Here is a 27,463-nt window from a genome sequence, read left to right as displayed (position 1 = left end):
TTCAGCCTATTTAATTATGATCTACACGTGTGTTTTTATACATGAGTACTGCTAAATTAACAGAGTTGCATAATATTCAGAATGATTTGCGATGGTGTCAGCGTGCTTTGAAGGTAGTGCATTTTATTTAAATGACAAGGAAGGGTAGTTGTGAACTGTTTTTAAAAGTTAAACAAATGAGCTGGAACTAACTGACTTGTGATGTTGGTTTATAGTGCTGAAGGAATTTAAATCAATCTATTTATACGGCGTCAAATCACAACAACGGTCACCTCAAAGTACGATATAATGTAGGGTAAAGAGAAAACTCCAATAATCAGATGACCCCCTATGTGGAAGCCCTTGGTGACAATGGGAAGGAAAAACTCCCTTTTAACAGGAAGAAACCCCCAGCACAGCTTGGGGGAGAAGGGATGGAGTAAACTCAAAGTAAATGTGTTTTAAAGCCTTTAATATTTCTGTGTTCTGTTCTACAACATAAAATACATTTAAAAAAATAGTAACGTAGCGATCATGCTTCAGTCCCAGTGATTCTGAATCTAGTCTGAAGTTTTTCAGAGATGGAGAAATAGTAAGTTGCGGTATCTCTTCATGGGACTTGTGTAGTAATAGTTAGATTCAAGCTAGCATTGAAGTAAACTAAAAATGTATGCTAGTCTCAAATCATTAAAGTTAACTCTGTCAGCCATATATAAAACAGATCAGGTCATGTTCTCATTACTTTATAATTTACAGTATCATTTTTTTATTTTTGAATTACTCATCTGAATCTGCTAACATAAGTTATCAATACAAACAAAGACTTCCATATTATCCTGTAATACAAAGGCAGAACACTGGACTGGAGCACAAACTGGAGGAAGTTCAGAGTTCTGAGTAGGTACAACATATCATCCTCTATGTTGGATAAGTGCAACAGTGAAAAAGGAAAGGACAGGACTTTCTTGTTGATGTCAGAGGTCTGTAACAGAAACGTCAAACTGTGTCAGCATGCAGTAGAGCTGTCAGGATCATCCTGAGTGATCAAAAAAAGGACAACATTCGGGCAATGGCTAAAAACTGTTCCCACTACAAAAGCCAAGATAACTCAAACGTAAGAGCCGATCATCAACGGAGCTGTCAGGACTTTATTAGTCGTGCCATGCTGTGTACGTGAAGGGTTAACATGCTAGATGCAACATCATTCCCGTTCTACTCAAAACATGCACAGCAGCCAATATGCTCACGACTAAAACACAGACACTCAAAAAAAAGAGAGAAAAACACTACAAAGAAACAATGAAACAGAAACTTGTGATCACAGTGAGCGACGTAAAGTCGGAGGACAGCTCAGCATCAGTCGATCCAAACTTACTTCCATATTGCTGTCTAGTGATCCTGCACTGCTGCGTCTCCCACGCTTGCCTGCCCAGAACATGTAACATGACAGATAAGACATGCCTGGTTAAAATATGGAGGTGCACATATTTCTTGTCTGCGACGGCAGGATGCTAACACGCTAAAGCGGTACGCGGCTAGCTGGTGGCAGACTAGCGTGGCGGAGGGAGGCGAATAAGAACTAAAGGAAATGGGAAAGGAACAAGACACTGCTCCGAAACAAGGTCAGAGATAAATCTGTGCAGTCAACTTGAGTCACTGCTGGCAGGAAACCTTCCCATCAGCAAAACAACTGATCTGACTGCAAGAAAATGATGCTCATGTCCATTAAGATGAAAGACTCCCAAGGGACAGTTCTACTAAAGACTGGGTGAAATCAGGGGCTAGAATATGCAATTATAAGCAATATTCAGTGTTTTAAACTCAATGTCACTAAGGAATGTCAATGAATGTTACTGACTCAGGCTGATGGTCTAAAATTCGCAAAGGAACTATGACACCCACAAAACTGTGGCTCTCCTCATAACTGGTACTTGTAGATGTGTAGAGCTCCCCTTTAAAGATAGAGAAAGTTCCTCGAGAACATCTAGACTTCCGAAATCCAGACATTAATCAGGCATTTAAAGGCTGTCCCCTCATTTACCAAAAAGACACACTGATAAAAAACGACAGCTCACTTCAGTCTTCGAGGTTGCTTCCTCACTTTGAGGTCATTGAGTGTGCCTGTGCAGAGCCGGCTGTCTACACCCCGCCTGAATGGTAACATTAATTCCTCTTACTGCTAAGACTCTCAAATTGATCACAGTGACCTACATAGCACTGCCTCCTCCCCCTCGCGATGCAGGATTATTAGTTGATAGCCTCTGGTAAATTGTACGTAGGCCCATTAGCAAACACACCCATCTCTATCTCCTTGCTTCACCGGCTCAGACACTCTGTACCGGCAGGATGGCCGCCATGCCGTATTCCAAGTTTCTAAATCGATTAACATCCAGAAGGAGTAAACAGTGTCATGCCAGCATCTATAGCACAGGTACACAATCTACTCAGCCTAGATGAGGGATGAGACAGCATGTTACTATGGCAACCTCTGACTTTACCTGCATCTGAGAGATCGCGTAGGGAGCTGCTGAGGGCGCTTCTCTTCAGACCTTCACCGATGGCATAGCTGTCGTCGAGGCTTGCTCGGCTCAGGTTTCCGTTTCCTGCATCCTTCTTTAACCCGGAGCTCTGGGACATGCTAGGCCTCACCACGCCCTTCTGTTTTTCTAGCTCAGCTGTGCAAAGGAGAAAATACATATGTGCCATATACTCTTGGCTTCCACATATTTTCTACTGATGCGAGACAGCTGCTGATATCGTCTATAAAACAATGGGAACTATTTACTCACATTCTATCCGGTACTTCTCCATCTCTTGGACTTCTGCAATAGATTCTCGCAAATCATCAGTGAACTTTTTGCGGTCCTGAGGATTGGGTGCGTTGAAGTTGATGAGGACTTTGATATCAGCTCCAGGAATGGCTGAAGTCAGGCGAACGCCATTGGGATAGTCTAAAGAACGATGAAAATGACATTTCAGACATTATACTATTGAAGTCTATGAGAGTTAGCACTGATGTTACCAGTAGGACATAATAGGAACCAGCTGCAGGATATCAGAACTACCATCAGAGACAACAGATTTAGGATGTTAAAGTATGTGTATGTGGAGTATGTGACTTTGAATTATAGATATAATTCAAAGTTCAAAGTTTCCATGATGGCAAGCTCTGAGGTTGGCTGTTATCCATCAAAAAGGAACTTTCCAATAGACTTTCCCATTGGGATTTCTGTTAAAGGAACCATGTTCTGACTTAAGTTTAAGTGCGAGAGTTTAACCTTCAAACAGTCCTTGTTTAGGAGGTTCTGTTGATGGAACATTTGGGATCTTTGACTTTGTTAATTTGTATTCTTGTATTTTCCCACTAGTGCCCATTGGCCATTTATAAGAACCTGCAACTGCAAACAGTTATTTTTTGTGCCCGCTTAGCTTTGAAAAGTCATCGAGCTACGTAGGAAGTCCTGAACTGTTTAGGAATTTTTTGCATAGAAAGGCATCAAACCAGATTTTCAAGCATGACTTTTGTTGGTGCTATATAAATAAATAACAAATCAAATGAAAGGAAATTTGACACAACAGCCTACAATGAGAAAGTCAGCTTTAACATTCGTAATAAAAATTTAAAAAGATGCAGTTTAAAAGTAATAGTTTCTTAAAATGTCCGCTAATCAATTTGCGTTATGAGATCAGACCAAAAACAGGGCTGAAGAAACTTGTGGTTCCCTAACATTAGTTCCTAGAACTAAGGGGTCTGGGGACTCTCAGTGGACACACAACTATAACACAGTGAGTGCTTCATGCAAATACTACTTACACTGATTCTCAAAGAGGAGGACTTGCATGCCATAAAGAGAGAAGGACTGTCGAAAGCTGTACGTCACAGAATTCTTTTTCTTCTGGAAGATTTTTGTAACCTGTGAAAAAAGCAAAGCACGCGCTCTTTTTAAGACTCTTTCACTCTAAAACACAGTTTGTTCTCTTTTTACTGAAAGTAACATCTGCCGTACCACTAGCAAGTCATTGAAAAGGAAGATCTCCCTTTGGTGCAGGCCCAACTTTTGAGGTTTGTTGGGGTCGGGCACTTCAAAAAGTCTGCAGTAACAGACCAGTCTCCGGTGGGGTAGAGATAGTACCTGCACAATACAATACAGCATAATTTCTTATTCTGTCTCTTGGTGCTTCACAGAGAGCTTTCAAACATGCTGCTTCAAACTTTATGCCTCATACAGCCTTGAGGAATAACAGAAAAATCCCACTCAGTGCTAATATGAAAATAATTGAAAGGAAATACTTACACAGCCAAGACCATGATGTAAAGAGCCGATCTAAGGAGTAAGAAATCAAACAAAACACATTTCAGAGCTTGAGGGACACATGTGAAAATGTATGCAACAAGAATGATAAGAAGTTTCAAGCAATGTTTATGACCAAATTAAAAACCAAAATAGTTTTACGGATGACAGAACCACGCTGCAAGAATCCTTCACTTTCCTCTTTTCCGACTCCGTCCCCCATAATGGTCGTGACATCATAAGGATCATCTCTCAGGTATCGACTCACAGAAGGAGTAGTTTTCAAATAAACGGCTTCAAGATCATTATGAGCGAGGCTGTTTATTTTTACACAGCTTGTTAGCTCAGGCTTTTCTTGTGGTTGGTACTCAGGGCAAACAACATACTGCAGTAATGCACAATGGTATAGTAGCCCTGAAGAGTCACACGGTGAAGAAAGTTGGCCATGAATTAACCAGCACACTATAGCAGCTCAGTTACTGGGTAATTTAGTGTTAATGCTCCTGCTTGGATTCAGCTCTTGAGTGGAGGTTTTTTAAAAGAAAAGGAGTCACACTTCACATGTAGCTGTCCAAGGTCAAACTCCAACTTACTGGCTTTTTTCCAACGATTAGCTTTTCCACTTTCTGAACCTGGGAGACGTGGTCTTCATTAGTCTTGAGCTCCCGCTTGCGAATCCGTTCGTATATCCCTACGAGCATCTCTCGGGGGATGTCCTCCCCATCATCGACTCCTGCCGGGGGATAAGAGGAAAAGAGAAATAGAGAAAAAAAGAGGGATTAATGATTAAATTGCAGATTTATGCAAGCCAAACCTCTAAATATACTTACTTGCTGCATTGCTTATGTATCTCAAAATACATACAGAAACGTCCTTCAAAGTATTTTCTCCTCCATTCAATACTGTACTTTAATTACAGACACTTCAATAGGCAGAAAAATTATTCAGTCATGCCATAAAGCCATTTCCTAATACCCTCAAAATCTGTTGGGGACAACTAAAAAGTACTTTGCTTTGACAGGAAAGCTTTCTTGGCCATGACTTCCAAAAAAAAAAAATACCTTATTGACATGGCCATTAATCGAGGCAATGTGCATGCACAAAACTCAATTTTAAGATGAATATTTATCCTCAGAGAAACAGTAATGCGTCAGGGGAATACTGGTTTTGTGACAGAAAGTCGGATGTGGTGCAGTGAGGGAGAACAAAGTACCTCTAAGGTTCTTAACAAAGTCCTCCAGCTTCATCTTCCTCTCAGGCTTGACGTTGGGGCTGTACATGTCAGTGTTGAGGAGGATGATTGCAAAGGCAAGGATGAAGATGGTGTCGGGGTTCCTGAATTGTCGCACCACACCGGGGTTGCAGATGCAGTAACGCTGGCTGGGAAGAATATGTAAGAGCAGAAACTGAATGCAAAAATAACCGTTCTGATAAAAACAATATGTGTGTAAATTAATATTTTTGGGTCATTAATCCACCTGAATTTACCCCTAACAGACAAAAGCAAAACTATTTACTTTAATAGCACAACTGTGCTATCAAAGTATAGCCATTGCTAACTTTAGCTAGATAAACTAATATATTAACAGAGCTATTGTATGTATTATAAGAATTTACTATGATGTCCTTACATAGTCTACATCTAAATATAAGCATTACATTAAATGCATCAGTACTGACTAACATACAGTAGGTGACAATATGCTAAAATTAGCACGCTAGTGCTAATTAGCTCATTTAGACGACGCAAAGACTTGGACCTGAGCCAGTTTTTATAAATGACCTTAATGCTACTGAAATAACACAACTAATATTACATCAATTTCACTTTGACTTATGTTAGATGCATTCTGGATGCAATGCAATGCTTTGCTTGAACATGGGAGCTAGTTGATAAGAAGGCATCAGTAAGACAACTTACTGGCAAAGTAAAGGTGTTAGCTTCCCTGTAAGCGATTAGTTCGGGGCATAGGTATCAATGCTTCACCTGATATTAATATTGAGCTCTCTGCTATCTGTTCTGCAGTCAAAGAAATAAGTAATATTTCAATTACTTATTTCTGTCAATACAGGCTCCAGGTATTACACGGGCAATTTCTGAACCACCACAAAGGGAGCTTGTACTCATATCTGGATATGGCTGCAGGTGAGCACCAGATGATCCGTCATCACTATCTCCCCCGTAACTGTGCTGTTTACTGAGGCCGAAATGTCCTTGCTCACTGCTGAACAAAGCGAATTCTCCATGCACACGAGGGCACCTTTTCTGCTGGAAGTTTTGTAAAAGTAAATGAGGCACAAACAACATCTATCAGCAGCCCTGAGGGAGGTATTCCTTCACTCTTTGAACTAATTTTCTCTAAATCATTTTCTACAATGCCTTGGTCGAACAAAAGTCTGGATTTGAAATGGCTTTGCACCGCTCTATTGCTTTCTGCTCGCGACCGTTACATTTAGACTTTTTGGTGTCACCTTTGTTTTAGAGGATAATGGTGTTGTTTAAATGGAGCAAAGCTGGTTTGTCCTATCCATTAATCATACACGCTATGTTGGTGGTAAATACTAGACACGGCAATGAACCCCATAATGACCAACCTGTCACATAATCAGTTAGTCTAAATTGATATATGACCCTATTTGCAAAAACATCATTTTACACCTCCTTTCTACAGAAAGGCACATGAAGTGGTTTAGATTTAAGCTACCTACATTGGTTTAGGAACTAAAGCCATGTTTTTGCATACAACTTTTAAAAGCATGCCTTACCTGAAGGCCTCTATCAGTCGCTCGACCTTCTGTGCTTCCCCTTGGACTCTGATGTGTGCCTGGAATTTCCTGAGCGCTTCATCCAGCTCCATAGCTGAGAAGTCCATTTCATCCACTACGCAGCTGGTGAAAAACACACGAGTTCACAGTGAGCAGGAAGTTTGGGAGTGTAACAAGCACCTGCCAGTTCAACTGAGAATATTTTAGAAGTTGTTGGGGTTTTTTTTGGCCACGTAGGTGAAGAACAGTTTAAGATTAACGATGACTACAAACTTGGTTGTTGTCAGTGAGTAAGCTGATCTGCTGTTGATTTTTCAGATTATATGCAGGACATGAAAGAGAGCAAGAGTTTTTGTGCTCACTTGACACTTACTTAAGTAAAGGAAATGTTCAGTTCTTCCTTTGCTGAAAAGAGGATTGTGACTCAGCACTCCGGAGCAGTGATACCTTGCATGTCTGGATTTATAGACATTTTCTCAAGGAGCCCTTTAGTTATGCCTGTCAAACTGACACCAGCGGACCTTTTCTGGCCTTATCCTCCAATGAATCTCAATAGGCTCTGACAGAGCTGGTGTATTTCAAGTGGGTCTAAGATAAGTCTGTGCAATCTAAAGCACGAGGCACTATTTGAATGATACAAAGGAGTGGAGAGTAGACAATCTATACGACTGCTCTCTCATATCAAAAAACCTGGGAACTATAAAGAGGATCTGTATGTTTATCTGAGCATCATGGCAATTTCCTGAGTGGATTCCATTTCTGCTTATTTCCTGCATGTAACTTGAGTCATTATATAGTCCTTAGACAGTGTGAATGAGGGTAAATTACAAACTGCCTTATTTGCAACTAAATGATGATTTATATTTATGTTCCCAGGAGGCAAATAAACGAACATTCTGTGCACTGTGAACTTAAATCAAAAGCCTGAAATGATTCATCCTCAAATACAAATATTCCAAAAGAGTACACCGGCATGATCTGCTGCAGACTCACTCGAGGACATCCCGGTTGAACTGTTTCTGCCGATTACCCAGGAACTCGCCAATCATCTGCCTACTCAAGCCTTTCCTCTGGAGCAGGAAGTGGGCCACACCCACCGGAGTGTCTGGAACAAAGTTTCGCTCTATCAGATACTGAATGCCTTTTTCTGGTTTCCTAGAGACACAGGAAAGAGTAGAAAAGAGAGACCAAAAAAAGAGAGAGGCAAAATGAGAGTGGGTGAGGACACATTCCAAATCTGTGATTATCCCGTTGCGCTCCTAACCCCAGCCAAATGTGTGTCGCATGAAGGACAGGACGTAGAGAAGCCAGGAGAGAGCTACAACTCTCTACGGTGTTGATCACAAATGATTAAAAGGCATTTTATAGCGGGCTCAGAAAGAAACCAAATCCACAATCAGCAATGATTAAACAGAATCAGCTGGGCTCAAACGAACTGGAGCAGAAGGAGTTTGAAGCTTGTTTGCACTTTACGCAGAACAGGCAGAGACAGTTCTTGTTCCAAACAACTTCATTGCATTTTAATGTGAGGTTCATTTCAAGTTTCTAAGACAAAAAAACAAACAAAAAAATCCCATTTTGTAAGTCATGTGAAATGAACGGCATCTAATTTGAACAAGCCAAAGTGTGTGAATGTATCATGTGTTAGGTGATGTTTTATCGTGTGGACGTACTTGTTGAAGAGATTTAGGCCAATGCGGTAATGCCTCTTGCGAATGATGTCATTGCTGAATGCAGGTGAGTCCCAGCTGTTGCGAGTTTCTTTGTGGTACGTCTGCTTGCTGAGCGTCTGTTCGCGCAGGCTGTCCCTGGACGAGGATTCAGAACTACAATTGATGGTATCGTTGGAGTTCGATGTGCTGTTGATGCTGTCATTGTCGCCATCTGAGAAATCCGACTCTGACTTGCTCTGCCGGTTTGCTGTACCATTGATCGCCAGATGGGCCTCCAGCTGTCGCGATCGATGTCGGGAAGTGTCTTCTTCTCTGGACGGCCCTCGAGGTGGCAGGCTGTGGCTGACTTGTTTAGGGCTACTCTGCTGGTTGCTGATGCTTCGTTCGTAGGCATTCTGTCTCTTTAAAGAGCTGCGGTCAGAACGATCACTCAGCTCCACTGAGCTATCACTGGGAGGCTCTATGGTCAATAAGGGTAGGTGATCTACCCGTAGACGTTGCTCTTGGCATTCCAAGGAAGGTGTACTGCGGCAGCTGGTATCGGTGTCCCCTTTTTCATCCTTATGAGCAAGAGACCAATAATCTTGTGAGGAGTTGAGCGAACGCTGGCGCAAGTCTGATTCTGTGCTTGAGGGCCGGTCTACAGACTGAGAAAGAGGCAGGGGTGGTGATAACTCCTCTTCGTCGATGTACAGGGTGACATCGCTGTAAGACGCCGTCATCTCATCGAGTTTACGGTGTTCTGAGGCGCTGTGGGAGGGTTTCACCTGACAGGTGACCTCTCTGTCCATATCCTGGAGGCCTCTCCCTGGCTCTGACTGACTGTCTTCACCATGTAGGCTGCGGCAGTTCAGAGCATCATCTATGGACTCGGCTAGAGATTTCACCTGCCTTGAAAAGGCATCTTCTAGTTCTGTGATGGCATCTGTGAAGTCGCTCTGTGTGGTGGGGGTCTTGGCCTGCACACCCATCTCCCCGCCATGGTCTGACTGCCTCAGTGCGCCAATTTTAGTGCCATCATCTGTTAGAGAGACCTGCTTTCCCTCGAAGTAGGAGCTATGGACTTTTTCAGGTCCTTCAAAGGAAAACTGCATTCTCATATTGGATAGGACGATCCGTCTGGACATACGGTTTTCAGACATAGAGCTTCTAAGACGCTCAAAGTTTTTGTTCATCTGGTATTGGCGGAAAGCTGTCTGTATGGTGCGGGCAGCATGCCGGGTTATGAAACGCCCACCATATTTGCGCTCTAGCATCTCCACCTGTAGGGAAAGGAGGGAAATTTGAGAGAAATGAAAACGTATTGGAAACATGGGAACACATTCCTCAATAGTCCCTTTAGACGTGTTCTTACGAGACTTGAGACTTGCAAAAGCATCCTACAATGGTACAACTGAAGCAAAAAACAAAAAACTAAACAAAAATAAGAAAACCCAGAAAGCTAAATTCCTGAGCTCTCTGGCAAAAGATATTTGTCTGACACACAAAAAACATCGTTATGATAAAGATGGTTCATCTATGATCACACAGTCTAATTAAAGAGACTTGACCACATTATTTTTAAGAGATGGTAACACCAATAACTAAACAAGCTTTGTTCACTGAATGAAGCCTTGGGAGTAACAGCTGAAAGCTCTGAAAAAAATAGGATTCTAATCTTTCTGTCCAAAACACAACAAAATGTGTGTCTGTACGCCACAGCCTGTAAGCACAATAGGTACAGGTGGCTTGTTTTATGAGAAAGAGTACATTTCCTAACTATATGACCACTTTAGTTCATTAACATAAATGTAAGATAACCAGAAACTGCTTTTTTCTCTGAAAATGAAAAGAACAAATCCTACTGAATCATTGCAGTGCTTGAGAGAAACAGTATCCTGTCTTGACTATACTGAAAAGTCTCAAACTATATGGTTATAATTAGAATAATATCAGGGCTGAATTGCATTGCCCCCCTCTCATTCCTGTACCGCTTACACTGACCTGGTTTCCACCTATGGACTCATAGGGGTAAAAAATGACACTAAATCTATTCCACTTCTGTATGGGACGGCCAAGCAGGCGAGTGGGTTTATACTTGCCACAAATGGAACATGACAGGAAGTTTCAATGCAAGAGGTTAAGCAGTGACAAAAGGATTAAGCGTTAATATAATTTCCTATCGATAATGTATTATTAATATAGATGTCATACAGATGCTATTTCTTATTGAAACACTATTATTTTGAAACAGTGACAGTTTACATGTCATGTGATAAATAACATTTAGCTACATTTGACAGTGTGCTTAGTAACTCTGGTCTCTCTGGTTCATTCTAATTTCTTAGTGCTTTCCTGGGCTTCAGCTATGTGAAACTATAGAAGTAATAAATAAATGCAAACAGACTCTAGATACTCTATAAACAAACTATGCTGTGAGTCTGTTTGGTTGGCACACAAACAGAGCTAAGGAGGGAGTGATGCTCTCTACTGGGGTCACCAAAGTCACTAGATGATCTTTTGTGTAGTTCTTCTAAAGGCCATGCACATATTTTCTTGTCATCTCCTTTTACAAGAGTCTCAAATTCTACTCAGCAACACACTTTAATGCCTAGTTGCCTGCTTTTTCTTTGGGCTTGCTTACAGATAATACGCTGTATGGTTTCCACTACCCATAGTCCTCTCCATGTTGTGGTCAAGCCACAACCTCTGAGGCTGAACAATGAAGTCGATTTTAAAATGCCAAAAACTTCAGTTCCTCTAATGAGTACTTGAAGATGGTAGCAAATCTCAATATAGGCTCAACTTGCTCCTATTTAAGTAACTGAACAGGACCCTTTGACTGTGTTGATGCCTAATTTTGCTGCTAATTAAGTTATTGGTGTCCTCTGGGAAAAATGGAGGGATTCACTGTCATGTGGACCCTTAGTACTTGGCTGAAGACCAAGCAAACCATCCATGCCTACTACTGCTGGAAAAAGAAATGACTCTGATTATGAATTTTTTATGTGTTGAAAGCCTGTAACAGTCTGCACGGCCCTAAATACACATTACCAACTAACTGGACTTCCAAACTAGAAGGACTTGATGCACCACATCAGATATCATGGGGTGTAAAGCTAATAGATAATGGTGGGCAGCAAACTAATGAAAACATTATAAGAATACAATACAACAGGTTGCAATTTTTTTTATGTTGACAGAAGTTTTGTTTTCATACTTTCAGAATAAATCAGTCAGAAAGTGAAAAATGGAAAAACCATGGCAAGGAACTGCAGTTTTGGCTAATAATTCTCCTTTGATGTGCCACAAAAAACTAGGATCTACTACACAGCTGCTCATAATGCCTCTGTGTTCAAGCTACTCATTACTCTACGTTTTAACAAATGTAAGTTAGTGTGGCCCTTTCCCGTCTCACCTGCTTGTCCTGTAGGTCAGATGAGAGCTCATAGCTCTCTGACAGCGAGCGGGAGCGCTTGATTGCCTCCTCTTCTGCTTGCTTGCGGAGGATGGACTGAGAGTGCTGAAGCTTGGGCCGTCTGGGCCGTGGGTGGCCTGGCAGCAAGATGTGCCCGTAGAGCTGGCTGTCCAGGTGGTCGGGGCCGAGCCCGCCGCTGTGGGTCACTGGGACACAACTGTAGCCACCACTAGGGTCCACAGAAGCTCCCACTTCAGTTCCTGGAGCATCACCTTCCACACTGCGGCACACAAACACACAGAGAGCACGCCAAGTCAGTCTGCTTAGTCATTTTCCTGAGTGCACACACTCCCTTGTGTGTGTCAGCACAGAGCACGTGACAGATGGAAAAAGTGAACTTTGATACTGCTGGCAGGGTATAAATGCGAGCGAGTGAATTTATAGCAGCAGTCAGTGTGCAGCCTGTCGTCTTTACACATTCTCTTTACAGAGCAGGAAAAACCTCAGGCGATCCCAAGCAGCCGTACGAGCGAGGCGCTATGTCTTAATTAAAACAAATGAAATGACTGTGAATAAAAGCTGACTGTTAAAGACACACTTTAACTCCACCGATGCTGAAATGAACACAACATTATCAGAAACCCAATCTCTTACTATAAACAAAGGGGCACCATGTCAGAACTGATTAAAGCATGTGAAGTAGTGCCTTGAATATTGAGATCAATACAGACCTTTGTTCAAACATCAGTTTGGATAAACTGGCAATGACCGACCGGCTCGCTCCAGACTATAGATCTGTTCTGCCAGCATACAGCTGGTCCCCACACATCTCACACTGTTGTGATTTCCTACCATATATTTGGTTCTCAAAGACAGCTCCGTAAGTATTCCTGTAAAGAATCAAAGATTCTGCCTTACAGGACTGATCTGACTGCTTTTTGAATGTTTGACGTGGTGAGATCTTCCTCTCCACTGACGAATGTTTGATTTAAGAAACTTTTTCTTTGTACAAGACTGGATGTCAATGTAAGGACATTAAATGCTTATGAGACTGCAGATAAACATTTTAGTCAAAAGTGTGAAAATGAAAGGAAGCTGAAATGAGGAATGCTGACGATAGAAAAAAAAGAGATGGCAACTGAGTCTATCATGAATCAAAGTGAATATGCACTTCCTCCCTCCCACTAGTTGCAAATCATCTTTTGCTCATTTACGGCTTATACTATCCTCTGCTATCTACACACTTAAAACACAAAGCATAGAGTTGCAGCGTCACTTTAAAGTTGCTATCGGCAGGCTTCCTCTTACTTCTCTTTTTACTTCTTCATTTTGAAATAAATGTTCATTTCACAAAGTAGTGGCTATAATAATGAGAACATGCGTGTTCCCTATCAGTCACACATTTACAATGCAATTCTGTTTATCACCTTGTATGATGATGATGGCTACCAAAACAGGAAGAGCATATCTACTGGGAACTTACCATAAGGAGCTGAAATACTAATGGCAGAGACTAAATTAAAGGAAACCTGTTAGCCTAATACAGGTGTTTAAAAAAGCTTTGATGGGTGTTCTAATGACTTACAGCTGGGAGACATGACTTTAGGTCCACGACATGAATCAAACCCTAAGAGAGCAACCTGTGCTTCACATATTACAACATAAGCACCTCTACATCCTTTAAACAAGCATTACTACTTAAGCATTACTGCAACTACTAAAGGTTCATTAGCAATCCACCTCCACCCCAGCTCCTCCTTTCATGCCATCCTGTCACCGATCCCTGCTCTGTTCTGCACTGGGTCTTGCTGATGCTCTTACTCTATGGCGTTCCATGTGCACATGTGTGGAGGTCCCAGAACAGAGCTACACAGCCAAATATAAATGACAGCAGATGAAATAGCTGCCTCTCTTTAAATGCCGTGGTTTTGATTGGACTGCAAATACAGTCCAACAAAAGGGGACTGCTGATATGTTCACAGTGGACTGTTTGTCATGCATGCAGTTGGCAAGACTGAAGAGTTTGCTTTCTGCACATGCCATTTTCCCGTGAATGTAGTCATGGAGTTATTTGTTGCAAAAACAACAAGAAGGAGATCACACTGAAGCAATTGGTGAACACCTCAGGTTGGTGGCCTCTTAATATGCAGTGAGGTGGGGATAATAATCATGGTGCACAACTACACTTGTATCTTTTGTTGTAGTTCTCACATATAAGTTTGAGTTGCTCTTCAGTACTCATCATTTAGACAGCAACCACTGGAGACAGCTTAACTGATTTTTTGTGTCTACATTGTTTTGTGAAAGACATCAATCAACACTACAAGAACAGGTATAATATAGCACAACTCCTATTAGTGCATGCCGTCAACTGCAGTCGAGCTCACTTCTAAATTAGGCAGAACACTACATTAAATTGCTAATCAACAAAAAAAAAAGACAAGCCTATCATTAAGGCTGGCTGCAAACCCCTCTGTTCACCACCACCATCTAAGAATGGGTAAAACACCACATGTGGTATATATCAGGACTTCTCTTTGGTTTATTTGGTGAGGTCTCACTTTGGGGAGGCCTGAAAAATAGATTATCCTAGAGCGTGGCCTCGACCATTGATGTGTTTTGGCTCAAGTGGGGCACTTAAAGGACAGCCCAGCTGCTTATACATAGTGTGTAGGCATATTTCTGTATGTGGAGAACTGCTGTTTAAGAAACTCTGTGGTATCAGTGCAGAAGAATGGGATGCAACATTTGTTCACCAATTCTTGATATTTTGTAACATGCATCCATGGTTGTTGCTCTTCATCTGCATCTCCTAAACGATTATTTCTGCATAACAGACTCTCTTTTTCGGCCACCAGCAACCAGCAACCAGGCTGAGACATCACACAAATCAGAAAGTTGCCAATAGCTTCATGTGCAATCGTGATTTGTAAAAGATCACACCAACTACTGCACTGGCATGAGGAGTGAGACATCCAGGAACACTTAGCAGATATGCTTTTCATTATCAATTAATTTCACACAGCAGTACACAACGGCAATGTCAGAAAAAACAAGACATCCATGTTGCAGGATGTTGGCCTATTGCTGGCTGTGACCTGAACAGTCAGTCAGAGAGAGAAATAATAATAATGGATTGGATTTATATAGCGCTTTTCAAGGCACCCAAAGCGCTTTACAATGCCACTATTCATTCACTCTCACATTCACACACTGGTGGAGGCAGCTACAGTTGTAGCTACAGCTGCCCTGGGGCAGACTGACAGGAGCGAGGCTGCCATATCGCGCCATCGGCCCCTCTGGCCAACACCAGTAGGCGGTAGAAATGTGTCAGTGCTTCATCAAGCCAGGATGTGATGGGGTCTGACTTTAAAAACAATGCATAATCAGTTTGACCAGATTTCAGCAGTTTTCTCTTAAAACAAAAATGTTCCTTTTGTCATCAGTGTGATGGGTGAGGTGGAAAGGCTCATCTCTGTGGGAGAATGTGTCAAAATTAGATAATAAAGGGTGAAGTAAAAGCTTGAACAGGAAAGAGATTTGACATCCAGGATAGGGTCAAAGCGGTAGACTAATGATTCCTGTCATCACTCTGAAGAGGGTGATATTTAAATGGGTCTACATTCACATAAGTTAGACTTCTGCTGAGAAATATGACATATCAAAGCAAAAACAGCTACATTTTATATTAGTGGTGTTCTGAGATAAATCTGAACAATGATTCATTTGTTCAAATGCTCAAAAGAACCAAATGTGTGTTCATCTCCAGAAGTGTCCGCTCTGACCCACACAATCTGAGAAGTCCATTTCTAACATTTGTTTGTGCAATTTTATTCTTTCAGTCTAGTCTTTGGACAAGTTCCCATTTGGTTCCAATAACACTTTGCTGACATGGAAACCTTTCTACTCCTGTCCTTGCATGGTGAGTATGGAGTTTAAACAACTCTGAAAAACAGCTGTGGTGTAACTTCTCCTGAAACCACAAACTACTGTGTTCCTGTTTTGCTCTGTGTAAAACATTTAAACAAAAAAAGAAGGGTTGTGTTAGTTTGTGAACTTTGAGGTGAGTGAGTCGACAGATATTTAAACACTGAGAGCAGCTACGTTAACTATTTCTCCCTTCTTTGAATCTTTAAGCTCAAGTTTGTACTGGGGAAAAAAATGTGCCTAAAATGAACAATAGATTAGCCATTTAGAACAAATTTGGAAGGCCACACATTCCTGTGGGATACTTTGCAATAATGTTTATTTGGCCAAGTCACCGTAATGAACGACAGTTTCTCTGTCACGTGATAACATCTCTCATTAGGGAAAACGTCCCCGCTCTCCAAGCTGGACACTGACGCTCATTTTAAAACCACTTTCGGCATTTTCATTCCCTTCCCTGTGCACCATCAACACATTTTTAATTTTTAAAGGAACTAATCTAATCAGACAGAGAGAGCCCTTTAATTAGACTGAAGGGCGGGCCATAATACATCTGCTCCAGCAGAGGAAGTTTAATTGGAAATATCAATTCCGTTAGACGGAAGAAGAGCTTGGCATGCTTGAAACGTGGCACCGAACTCAAACCACTTACAGCATGCTGATGTCTTCAGTTAGCTGGTTATGTTGCATGAGGATGACTGAAGAGTATGTTGCTTATATTTCAACATATATGAAGTAGTACCCCAGCAGTCAGAGAGGGAGAGAGAGATTTGTTCAGAGCTCCAGTCTTCATACTGTAGTACTGTAAAGGTGCATATTAATTAGAGGTTATGCATGTAGCTAATTAACTAGCAAACTTCTAAAATATAGAAGTTGCTAAAGAGATATCATAAAGATGCTGCAAGAACTGGGATTGGCACCTCCAATGTTTGAGATGCTGATGGAGGTAATTCCACTACCTCAGTTTGGTACATGTTTGGATCAGTGCTGGACCACAAACTGAGGTGCAGCAGCGACTGTGGGGAGCATGACTGAAGCAGGAAGTACCCGGATCACTGATATTTGTTTATGCTAAGTGTATCAGTGTTACCGTGTTGGGACTCCACTTGTGTTAACTATAATCTGGCTTCAACCTAACACACTGCTACAGCTTCCAAAATGTCAGCCAGCTGAATAATTGAACTGCTTTCATAAGAGCAGCTCTTTCTATTTCACTTATCCTGTTAGCAGTGGAACATTTCAGCCTTACATCTGAACACCCCGCTCATATTTCAGTGATTGACAACCATCTTATTACTACATTAGACCGAGTAACATTTCTGAATGAGTTTCAGTGCAGAACAAACACTAATGCAGTTGACAACTGACAAACGCCTAACAGCCACGTGACATAATCCTAGAGCCTAATCCTTAGCAGGAGTCCCCAGGAGGACTCTTTGTACGGCAGGCATTTGTTTATTTGCATTGATTATTTTAAAAATTAGTTTAAAAATACTTGAATACTAACCTGGATGTGTTAATAATAAATCTAATTCAACAAACAGCTGCATCTGAGTGCAGATATTTCACTGTTACTATGACAGACATGCATAATTCAGTTCCATTCAATTTTCTCTATATAATGGCACCTCAAGGCACTTTCTATTGTAGGGTAAAGAGCCTACTATAATACAGAGAAAACCCCAACAATCAAACTTGGCGACTGTGGGAAGCAAAAACTCCCTTTTAACAGGAAGAACCATGAGACAGGGCAAAAGACACACTAATTATTGATAACTAACGATTAAAGGGAGAGTGTGAAAAGAGGTAAGTAAAGAAGAAAGACTCAGTGCATCATGAGGTCTGTAAGATTAGTTGGGGCTGATTACTCAAGACCTTGTATGTGACGAGAAGCATTTAAAACGTGATTCTGAATTTAACAGGGAGCCAATAAAGAGAATCCCCTATGGGAGAAACGTGCTGTCTCTTTCCCTGCCAGGACTCTCAACTGAAGCCTTTTAAGGAGGTTTCAGGACAGCCTGATAATAATTATTTACAATAATCCAGCCTAGAAATAACACATGCATGAAGCAGTTTTTCAGCATCACTCTGAGACAAGACATTGCACGTCACAGTATTTACATTTCTGTGGAAAGAAATGTAAAGAAAGTGTAACTTCCTCTTATGTCAGGGAGTCAGATACATAATACTGGGCCTTACTGCCAGATTTCACTTAGAAACAGTCAGTTTGACTGCAAATACTTGCAGAAATTGGTCTGATGCCGAGATCAGAGAACTGCTCTCCCTTCATGTCAAGGATAAGATAACGAGTGTTTAACAGGACTGCAAAGGTCTTACACGTAATACCCAACTTCCTGCACCGCCTGGTCTAAATTAGACGCCAAAGTTCTCTGAAATCCTCAGCATGTCTGTAACAAGCTGTAAGGGAGCTTTAACATAACAGCCACCCACGTGTGTATAACACAAATCCAAACCAATGATATTGCGACAACCCCAGAAAATCACGTAAGGGCCTCGAGTAAGAGTTGTTTTCTTCCCTGTCTGGAAAGTCCATTTGAGAAATGGTCCAAAGCGAATGATTTATTTACAGAGCGGCTGAATCGGTGAGACGCTCTGCACATTAGACCCGCCCTGTTTTATAAACAGCCGCTTCTTCCGCTTTCCATGATAAAGCTTCAGTCTCCTGGTTCAAGCTAACATTACTCCAATGACGTCGCAAATCTCAGGTTTCAGAAAACTCCACTGGAGCCACATTACGCAACTCTTTTCACCATTTCAAAATATTAACCTCTTCCTGACGTTTAGAGGTCCCGCCGTCCAGCAGAGGTGCCAGATGTGGTGTTAAAACTTAAGTCTTAACACAAACAATCACACCCACATTTCCTCCAGGGTGCACCTTCCCTCTTGTTTCATTACAGCTGCCGTTTCGAATCAGAAACCCACAAAGTGCCTCAGAGTCCCATGACAGTGCATAAATTGCTGCCTGATAGAATTTTAATGATGTGTTGGTAGCGGGCGCTGGTGTGTCAGAGCAAGTGGAGGGGGAGGGAGGGAGGGCAGGTGATGCGAGGACGGTGCTGGTGTCACCACCTCCCCTGGAGACATCCTCCCTGTGCTGCTGTGTGACTTCTTCAAAAACCAGAGTCTCTTCTCACTGTGTCGCTCTGCAGTGATGAATTAATTACTGCGACCTGCCACTCACACGTTCGCCGCGCATCCACGCTGACTTGTACGTTTCATCGTGAGCTGATTAAGCCTAACTTGATGAAACCTGAGTTAGAGGGCACTGAGTTGGGAACAGTAAACTATGAGTCAGCTGCATTCACTTGCTTGGCACTCAGTGGGAAAATCAAAGGCTTTCATGCAAAGCGGGCTTCTTCATCAGCAGCTACACCCTGGCACATAAATCTACTTCATTAAATGCAATTCATCTAATAAGCAGCACCAGCAGTTTTGTTGGACGTTTATTAATGCTTTTTCAATCGAGCTGGCAGTGGCCCCCAAATACAGCAGCTGCCATTAGTGAAACGTTCAAGCTGCATCACGAGACCCGTTCAGAGCCAAATCAGAAGCTAAGTACGTGTCCAGCAGCTATTAAAAGACTCAGAGCAAGCACGCACACACTTACCAGCTGTATGACTCCAGCTCCAGTAAGGACTGAGTCCTGTCAGAGGCACACTGCAGACACCACATGTTACCCCGCGAGCCCCTACTCTAGACCCATCACCGCCCTGACCTCGCTCACTCCATCCCTGGGCTAAATGTTCATTTGCTGGCTGACTGTGCTGTGTTCTGACAGAGGACGGCTCCCCTCTCCTTCAACTCTTCTCCACTAAAGCTCTGGCCTCCCTTCTCGGCTTGTGAGGAGGGGCGTTCGCAGGAAGAGGGAGGGAATTCCTCCAGAGGAAAACTGGGTCGTGTGGCAGCGGGGGCACTGGTGTCCCATGGATCTGGAGGATCTTTAGCAGGAAGGGGCAAGAAGTTAAAACTGGACAGAGAGGGAGAAAACTCTGGTGGTGATGGCAAGAGATCTGCAGTAAGGATGATGCCCGGGAAAACCCCCCGGATATAGCGTTTTAGCTGGAGTTAGGACTGCATTAATATCAGTTCACCTCAGTAGATCTGCCCAACGTTCAGCTTTAATCAGCACCTGATAATCAGCTCTTTAGGACTGCTTGAAAGTGTGCATTAGAAGATAGTATCACAGCCACAGCTTTCCAGCCAACATTACCCAAGGAACAGCTGCTCAGCCATCCTTTAAACAAACAATCCGAGTTTAGAGGGAATGTTTGACTCACAACTCTTTGCATCTTTGTGCTGATGATGTTCCCACTTCAACCACATAAATCAAAGCCCTCAGAAGGGCCCCTCCACTTCCGGTTCATGACATCATTACCTCCCCCCCAAAAAAAGATGGGTGTGGACCAAAGATTATATCAACCACATATAGTAAAGCAGTGTGATAAGACAGCTAACAGTGGTAGCTGGGACTCTTATATCCCATTTCCCCTCAAGAAAACAAAGAATAATGGAAAACGATCCTGAATACAATAAGTCAAAGGTAAAATAAAGATACAGTATGAGTGAATAAGCCATTACAGAACTTAGAAAAGAGGGCAAAACGTCTCCCGTATGGAGGTTTTATATATGGTGCAGTGATAAGAGTTTAGCATTCATTACTGCTACCTGTGGTACACAAGGAAAGCTCAGCTAGTAGCAGAAATGTTTTCACAGCAGAAGAATATTGAACTAAAACGGGTCTGAACTGAGCTCAAGTGATGCAAAAACCTGGATAAGATCTGAAAATCCCGTCACTGGCCGGGTCATTATTTATTAATTAAAGTATTCACCCCCACCAAACATCGCCGGGGTAACCTGGTTCTCCTTTAGCTTTAATCATGACTGCGCAGCTTAAGGTAGAGCAGCAGCATTTAACACTCACTCTGCTTGAATGCAGAGAGGGACAGTTGGAGCCAGCTGCCTTTGATCAGACCTTGGGTTATTTTGGTCTCTCTCATGTCTATCGTGACAGCGATTACAGCACAGTAGTTAACAGAGATGGGATGTATTCTTACCTCCCAGATGAGTTTGAGACAGTGCGATAAGATGACATGGAAGGACTCGTAAACACACTGCAGTTTGGTAAAAACGTTAAAATAATCTTAAGTGTTGCCTGCTCCATATAAAAGCAAAGTTGCTGATTGCCTCTCGTTTTTCAGTTATGGAGATATGGTTCCAGCTGGATCCCTAATTTAAGATGTTAACTAATGTGAATTTCTGTGTGTGGAGACTCCACAAATTTGCAATCAATGGCATGAGATATTCACAGCTATATCACACCTAATCACTGTATTAGGGATGCACCGATACCGATACTGGTATCGGGTATCGGGGCCGATACTGTAAAATGTGTGTGTGTACTCATACTCGTAAAAGTTCACCGATACCATGAACCGATACCAACTTATTTCATTAGTCAGAGGGTGGCATGTCATTTCTGTTGTAGTTTTTTAGATTGGCCACTAGGGGGCCAATTATTATTTTATTTATTATTTATTTAATAATAATTATTTTGTTTGTTTGTTTACAATATGGACACTCTGCAATAATTTAAAAGTTTATTTTATTCGCAAACCTAATTTGTATTTATTTTATTCCAAACAGAAGTGTTTATTTATTATTCTGAAAGCTCGAGACAGTGCCAATAGTTCAGTGATATTTTGTTAAATTACAATGTGGAGACTCTGCAATAATTTAACAGAAGTGCTTATTTTTCACTTGAAATTTTTTTGTGGTCACTTTTATTAAGATGTTATTTTTTATCGACAGGGAATATAATAAAACCTGTCTTCCAATTCATTGCATTTGTGTGTGTGGTAGAAGAATCATTTTTTGTACTCTGTATCGGCAAGTACTCAGATCCAAGTATCGGTATCGTATCGGTTTGAAAAAAATGGTATCGTTGCATCCCTACACTGTATTATCGCAGGCGGATTGGTACGGCTTTTGTTTTGTTGCCGTCTCGATGCACCAAAGACGGTTTGAAGATGTTTGACCGCGAGTGGTTGCAGACACTATTTTAGCTAGTGTGACTGTAGCATTGCTGGACCTTCAAGCTATTTCCAAGGTTGAACCATTGCTCACTTTAAGCTAACCAATTTACATCTTGATATAGTTTTCACATACTCTCTAAATTTAGCAACAAGGACATACGTATAATTTTTATATTACAATTTCAGCTCAACTAAGAAACAATCAATAGTTTGTGAAATAAAATAAAATTCAAAATTTAGTACTCACTGTGTGAGCCGTTAAAATACGTATGACACAACAGATCTTATTATTCATCCAGTGCTGTCTACTTCTCCCCCACACCACCTTACACCAGGTTCCCCCTGTGACCTTTGAGCTACGTGAGCAGAATCGCATCATCTGAGTGTCTGTATGTGACAGGAATAACTCAAAACATTATTATTACAAATGTGTTGATTCACAGACATGTTGTCAGTTTTTTTAAGGTAAGCTAGCTTTTCTGTGCTTACAGTTAACTCCCGTTTTTCACTGCACTGGTCTGTGTGTCCCCGTGTGTTTACCCTTTATTGATCCGACACAAAAGCACACGGAGGGATTCATAAAGCAGCTGGTCTTTTTCCAAACAGCCGAACAGTTTCAATTGAGTGCATTCAAAGCGAGTTTAAAGAGTAACAACTCATCACAGGATGGCTCTTTTAAGGGCTTGAGTTACAGACACACCTGTCACACTCTGTCTAGACGCCAAAGTGGGAACAGCAGCGCTCCTTGTCCTTGTATTAATCCCTATATCACTTCCAGTTCCTCAGCGCTGAGGACGGAGGGTGTGACAGCTCCGGTCCAACTATAACGACCAGATCTTACTCTCGTCTTACACACTTCAGTCTACGGCGAGCAAACCTAAGCTCTTCTCACTACCGACACCTCCTTATACAGCCAGGATGACAACATGCCACACCCACAGCTGTGACACATTTCACATACTGCACGAGACACCAGCGGGGGCAAAGATAGAGTCATTGACAGACACTACATTTTCTGCTTCACTTGGTAAGTAAATTGAGCAGTCTGTGTGAGTCGGGTACCTGGAGACAAATGTGTCTGCATGTCCACCTTCCCCAGATGCTCTGATCTGTGGTTTAAAACAACAGCAGCACTGATTAGAAGCACAGGGAGCTTACCCGGATTCACAGGCAGAGTCTCAGAGGAGAGCCATTTTTCACAGGGAGAGGTGATGAATAAGTGGCATCAATAATGAGATCATCTGCTTTAAAGATCTGGGGCCTGATGCTTTTCCCTGTGTTAGATCATTGCTTAAATAACCTGACAGTTAGATAACCCCCATAGCAGGGAAACATTTTTACGGACACATCTGAAAAACTTAAGGAAGCTTGGTCACAGCCACAGCTGCTATTTTTAGTTTCTGTTTACTTCCTGTAAGTTCTATTCTGATGAGTTGCGCTCTTGCACAGAGAACAAATATCAGCTTCTGTTTCAAACAGACTCAAATGTTGCATCACTGGTTATGAGAGCTGGGCCTCCAGCTACGATTGGGTTGAAGGGCCCGAGGTTTCCAGGCTGAATGTGGCTGAATGTTCAGAGAGTGCATCTTCTTTTTGCCTGACATTCACCAAGAATTCATCTTCTAGGGTGAGACTGTCAATGTTGAGCTCTACTGTAATTTCTGAGAACTCAGAGCAGTGCCACAGTGCACTTGTGTGCTGGCTTAGAGCTTTTCAGGAGATTTTTAGCCAAACCAACACAATCCCGGCTAATCACCAGATCACTTGCCACACTTGAGTGCCTGAAAGTTGAGGCATCGTTTTGACAAACTCGAGGTGATTCAGCAGGAACCATAGAGGTACGGTAGAAATAACAGCTCTTCCATTGAATGTGAGAATATGATCTTGAATAAGATCAGACTGAATAAGAGACCGCGCAAGAGATGCGCAACATCTCTAAAATTAGAAATATCCTGTCTCAGAGTGACGCTGAAAAACTAGTTCATGCATTTATTACTTCCAGGCTGGACTACTGCAATTCATTATTATCAGGATGTCCAAAAAACTCACTGAAAAGCCTTCAGTTAATCCAAAATGCTGCAGCAAGAGTACTGACAGGGACTAGAAAGAGAGAGCAGATTTCTCCTGTTTTGGCTTCCCTTCATTGACTTCCTGTTAAATCCAGAATTGAATTCAAAATCCTGCTCCTCACATACAAGGTCTTAAATAATCAGGCCCCATCTTATCTTAATGACCTTGTAGTACCATATCACCCTATTAGAGCACTTCGCTCTCGCTCTGCAGGCCTACTTGTTGTTCCTAGAGTATTTAAAAGTAGAATGGGAGGGAGAGCCTTCAGTTTTCAGGCCCCTCTTCTGTGGAACCAGCTTCCAGTTTGGATTCGGGAGACAGACACTATCTCTACTTTTAAGATTAGGCTTAAAACTTTCCTTTTTGCTAAAGCATATAGTTAGGGCTGGACCAGGTGACCCTGAATCCTCCCTTAGTTATGCTGCAATAGATGTAGGCTGCCGGGGGATTCCCATGATGCATTGAGTTTTTCCTTTCCAGTCACCTTTCTCACTCAGTATGTATTAATAGACCTCTCTGTATTGAATCATATCTGTTATTAATCTCTGTCTCTCTTCCACAGCATGTCTCTTATCCTGTCTTCCTTCTCTCACCCCAACCAATCGCAGCAGATGGCCCCGCCCCTCCCTGAGCCTGGTTCTGCCGGAGGTTTCTTCCTGTTAAAAGGGAGTTTTTCCTTCCCACTGTCGCCAAAGTGCTTGCTCATAGGGGGTCATATGATTGTTGGGTTTTTCTCTGTATCTATGAAGCGCCTTGAGGCGACTTTTGTTGTGATTTGGCGCTATATAAATAAAATTGAATTGAATTGAATTGAATTAGACCTTCTAAAAAAAAATTATTTTCATTTTATCAGCAGCTGACCTCATTCGGTTACAGCATCGAGTCACCTTTTTCCCCAGTTTTTTCTACCAAGCTGTTTTCATACATGTAAAAATGTTTGAAGAGAATACGTTAAATCACATCCTGGTGTTTCAGAGCTGCAGGGTGGGGGAGAAAGAAGGAAAACTCACTTTTCAAGGTGCTTGGAAGATTTCACAAAGAGTAAAACACAAGCTTGTTTGCAGTTGCTATACAATAAGCATGGTCTGCGGTGCACTCCCTCCCCTCCACCACAACAAAGTCTAATTCTATGGGAAACACTGATGTGACTCAGGAAGTAAAAATATTTTCAGAATGTCTTTGTTATAGTTAGAAATATGAGATTATATTTGAACTGATTTGTTTTACAAGCCACTTCACTTTAATTACGGGTCAGAACTAAACACACACAAACAGGCACCATTTCAAAAATTCAGTGGAGCCATAAAAGCCGTTTTTCCATTAACCTACACCGACGGCTGTAGCATATTTTCACAAGTACCAGCTCATTCCTAATTATCTCCTGTTTACAGACGCTAGGGAATACGTTCATTTAGAAGTGAAAACAAAGATCCAGGTCCTTGTGCTCTGTTGGGGCTGGTCACACCACCCACAACCCAAACTGAGCGCTCCTCAGGCCCAACCCAGAAAGCAGACAGGGCGTCTGGCTGCCCGTTCTAAAGCTGTTTGGCTCCACTTCAGCCCTGTAATCCCCGAGCACAGAACCCACCCACGTGTGGCCTTCACGGGGAGGCGGTGGCCCTGCCCTCTCAGCCTCAAGCCTCTTCATGAGAGAGAGAGAGACAAAGAGCGAGAGAGGGAGGATTAACTTAACTAACCGCTGGTTCTCATGCTCTGTGCTGGTCATGTTGCTCCTAGCCAGCAACAGAGCACATGCAGCGCACAGCCCACATTACTTAAAAACAAATAACATCCACATGCAAGCATCACCCATTAAAAGCAATGAAACACACACACACACATACTGCAGATACAAGAGCTGGCAGATGAAAACATACTTGATGGTTTGTTGGTGTCCTTATGGAATAATATCTGTTCACGTTTATGCTCTGCTGTTGTAGCTCCTCCGACCACCACGCAGTTATTTAGCTTATCTCCTCTAATCCTCAAGCCATAACTCTTCCTCCATCCTGTATCTGAGTTGCCCATGAGCTCTAATACCAAACCGTTAACTCACAGCAGCACAGGGAGAAGTAAATATTGAGCAGCATCACAGGACGTTATTACAACCCGAGTCTTATCATGTATCGTTTCACTTTTAAGAGCTATGAACACAGTGATGGATGCTGGATCAGTGGTTCTGCAGCACTCACCAGGATACAATGTAGGCCTCTGTTAGAGAATAAAAGAAATATTCTCTTACTTTGCTCTTATCTAGAAAACAAATTAACATATTTCTCAAAAACAGTCGACGTCAGTTTTACTCAGTTGGGATCTTCCTTGCAGAGGTCACATAATTCAATTTGATTCAATTCAATTTTATTTATACAGCGCCAAATCACAACAACAGTCACCTCAAGGTGCTTTATATTGTAAGGTAGACCCTACAGTAACACATACAGAGAAGATCCCCTATCAGGGGATCAGGATTGTTGGGTTTAGCCAGGATCAGGGCGATCGTGGTTCAAGAGTTGGGAGTTCGTCTTGTAATCGGAAGGTTGCCGGTTCGAGCCCCGGCTCGGACAGTCTCAGTCGTTGTGTCCTTGGGCAAGACACTTCACCTACCACCTACTGGTGTTGGCCAGAGGGGCTGATGGCGCCATATGGCAGCCTCGCTTCTGTCAGTCTGCCCCAGGGCAGCTGTGGCTGTAGCTGCCTCCACCAGTGTGTGAATGGGTGGATGACTGGGTGAGTAAAGCGCTTTGGGGTCCCTAGGGGGGACTAGTAAAAGCGCTATACAAATACAGGCCATTTACCCTATGAGCAAGCACTTTGGTGACAGTGGGAAGGAAAAACTCCCTTTTAACAGGAAGAAACCTTCGGCAGAACCAGGCTCAGGGAGGCTGCCCGGTCGTGGCAGATAGACGATCACGTAAATTCACAGTGATATGCTTGCACTTGCAACAACTTGCTGATGTTACTTTCTACATTAACAAATACAAATAATAATAATTTTAATATAATATGATATTTAAGGGCACTGTAAAGATTTAATCTGTTCAGATAAAGTGTTTATAGTAAAAGTTAAGATTATTTGACCCTGGTTGATTTATTTTTATTTTCTCATCAGTTTGACTAAGTTACCAATCCAACTATATTTTAAAATCTTTTCAAAGGTTTCCAGTATTACTTAAATAAAACCAGAGTTTTAATAAACCACACATCTCTGTTAATCAAGCCAGACAGATTTATTCCCAGCTCTAGTAAACAAGATTTATCGCTGCCTCGGATTCTAAAATCAATCAGTGTCACTCTCGGGTATAAGTC

The 27,463-nt window shown here is 42.1% G+C and overlaps 1 protein-coding gene across 4 annotated transcripts in view; it reads right to left on the bottom strand.

Annotated features, from left to right (window-relative positions):
* iqsec1b (IQ motif and Sec7 domain ArfGEF 1b) overlaps window positions 1–27,463 on the bottom strand; it is a 247,316-nt gene that overhangs the window by 6,222 nt on the left and 213,631 nt on the right. For all 4 annotated transcript variants that reach the window (XM_087840477.1, XM_087840479.1, XM_087840478.1 and 1 more), the window contains 12 exons: window positions 12,108–12,387; window positions 8,711–9,972; window positions 8,031–8,192; window positions 7,038–7,160; window positions 5,485–5,651; window positions 4,865–5,004; window positions 4,275–4,304; window positions 3,987–4,112; window positions 3,794–3,893; window positions 2,769–2,930; window positions 2,478–2,654; window positions 1,355–1,404 (listed from right to left, as the gene is read on the bottom strand). In XM_087840477.1, the coding sequence (XP_087696603.1) occupies window positions 1,355–1,404; window positions 2,478–2,654; window positions 2,769–2,930; window positions 3,794–3,893; window positions 3,987–4,112; window positions 4,275–4,304; window positions 4,865–5,004; window positions 5,485–5,651; window positions 7,038–7,160; window positions 8,031–8,192; window positions 8,711–9,972; window positions 12,108–12,387 (2,779 nt within the window). The remainder of the gene's footprint in view (window positions 1–1,354; window positions 1,405–2,477; window positions 2,655–2,768; window positions 2,931–3,793; window positions 3,894–3,986; window positions 4,113–4,274; window positions 4,305–4,864; window positions 5,005–5,484; window positions 5,652–7,037; window positions 7,161–8,030; window positions 8,193–8,710; window positions 9,973–12,107; window positions 12,388–27,463) is intronic.

Source organism: Neolamprologus brichardi, chromosome 5 (genome assembly GCF_056152115.1).
Source record: "Neolamprologus brichardi isolate AB-2024 chromosome 5, ASM5615211v1, whole genome shotgun sequence".
Lineage (NCBI taxonomy): Eukaryota > Metazoa > Chordata > Actinopteri > Cichliformes > Cichlidae > Neolamprologus > Neolamprologus brichardi.
Note: the sequence above shows the minus strand (reverse complement) of the source record. Positions and strands in the feature narration are given on the sequence as shown.